At 38.3% G+C, this 1,017-nt stretch overlaps 1 protein-coding gene across 1 annotated transcript; it reads right to left on the reverse strand.

Moving 5' to 3' along the window:
• Positions 1-186: 186 nt before the first annotated feature.
• SARC_17145 (hypothetical protein) lies at positions 187-923 on the reverse strand (the record flags this gene model as incomplete). The annotated part of the gene is made up of 2 exons (XM_014288756.1): positions 187-292; positions 756-923. Coding segments are annotated over 2 exons (274 nt in total), but the record flags the coding sequence as incomplete, so codon positions are not given.
• Positions 924-1,017: the final 94 nt, after the last annotated feature.

Genomic DNA, 1,017 nt, shown 5'->3' on the forward strand with positions numbered 1-1,017 from the left:
TACGTACGTACGTACATATATATATATATATATATTATGTACATATATACGTCTATATCTATATATTTTTATGTATATATCGATATATACATAGATATATAGATATATATTTATATCCATATTTTGATATATATATATATATATTATATATATATTATACATATATATATGCCCACATATACTTACAGGGCATGACGGAGCTGACAAGGGCCACGGGGAGAGCCTGGTCGTTTCCCACGTCACAGGGTGTGGCTACAAAGCTGAAAGAGACACTGCTGTTTGTGTTTCTTCCCTGGACGGGTTGGTAGAATATTCTCCAATGGTCGTCAGAAATTGTGGCCTGTAGATAAGGATACACAAGTCTACTTTTACGTATCTGTATTTGCACGTATATACATATGTGGATATGGATGTACATACGTATGTGTATGTAAATATGTAGCTATCTGTTTATAATTGCGTATTTGTGCACACATGTACAATTATCATACCGCAAATGCGAAGTTTATTCCACACCAAAACGGATGTATACAGGCCTACCCATGCATTAGTATGATCACAGCGGTCAGCTGTAATCTCGTGCATTATTTACCCATGGAAACTGGAATAGTTTAAAAATATGATACTTAACCTATGCAAGTACTACCCTTGACAGGTAATACACATTACTTACCCATGGTCACTGAATTAGTTTAATAGTGTGATACTTAAGCTATCCATGAAATATCCTTAGACATGCCTAACACATTACTTACCCATGGTCGCTGGACTAGTTCGCGTACGCCTATGAAGCGCACAGCATCTAAGTAAACGCCCACACCTCCGAACGAACTCGCTGTTGGTTTCGAAGTCGACTCGAACACCAGTCTGTGTGTGTGCGTGCATGTGGTCAAGCAGAGTGTCTGTGTTAGATTGGAGCACATGTGTGTGTGCGAGATTGTACTTGGGCAGCTATCTTACCAATGCCAATACACTTCGTGTTTCTAACCCTTAGAGTGAGATAGCAAATCGAGCATA

Source organism: Sphaeroforma arctica (assembly GCF_001186125.1).
Source record: "Sphaeroforma arctica JP610 unplaced genomic scaffold supercont1.9858, whole genome shotgun sequence".
In the NCBI taxonomy this organism is placed as follows: domain Eukaryota; class Ichthyosporea; order Ichthyophonida; genus Sphaeroforma; species Sphaeroforma arctica.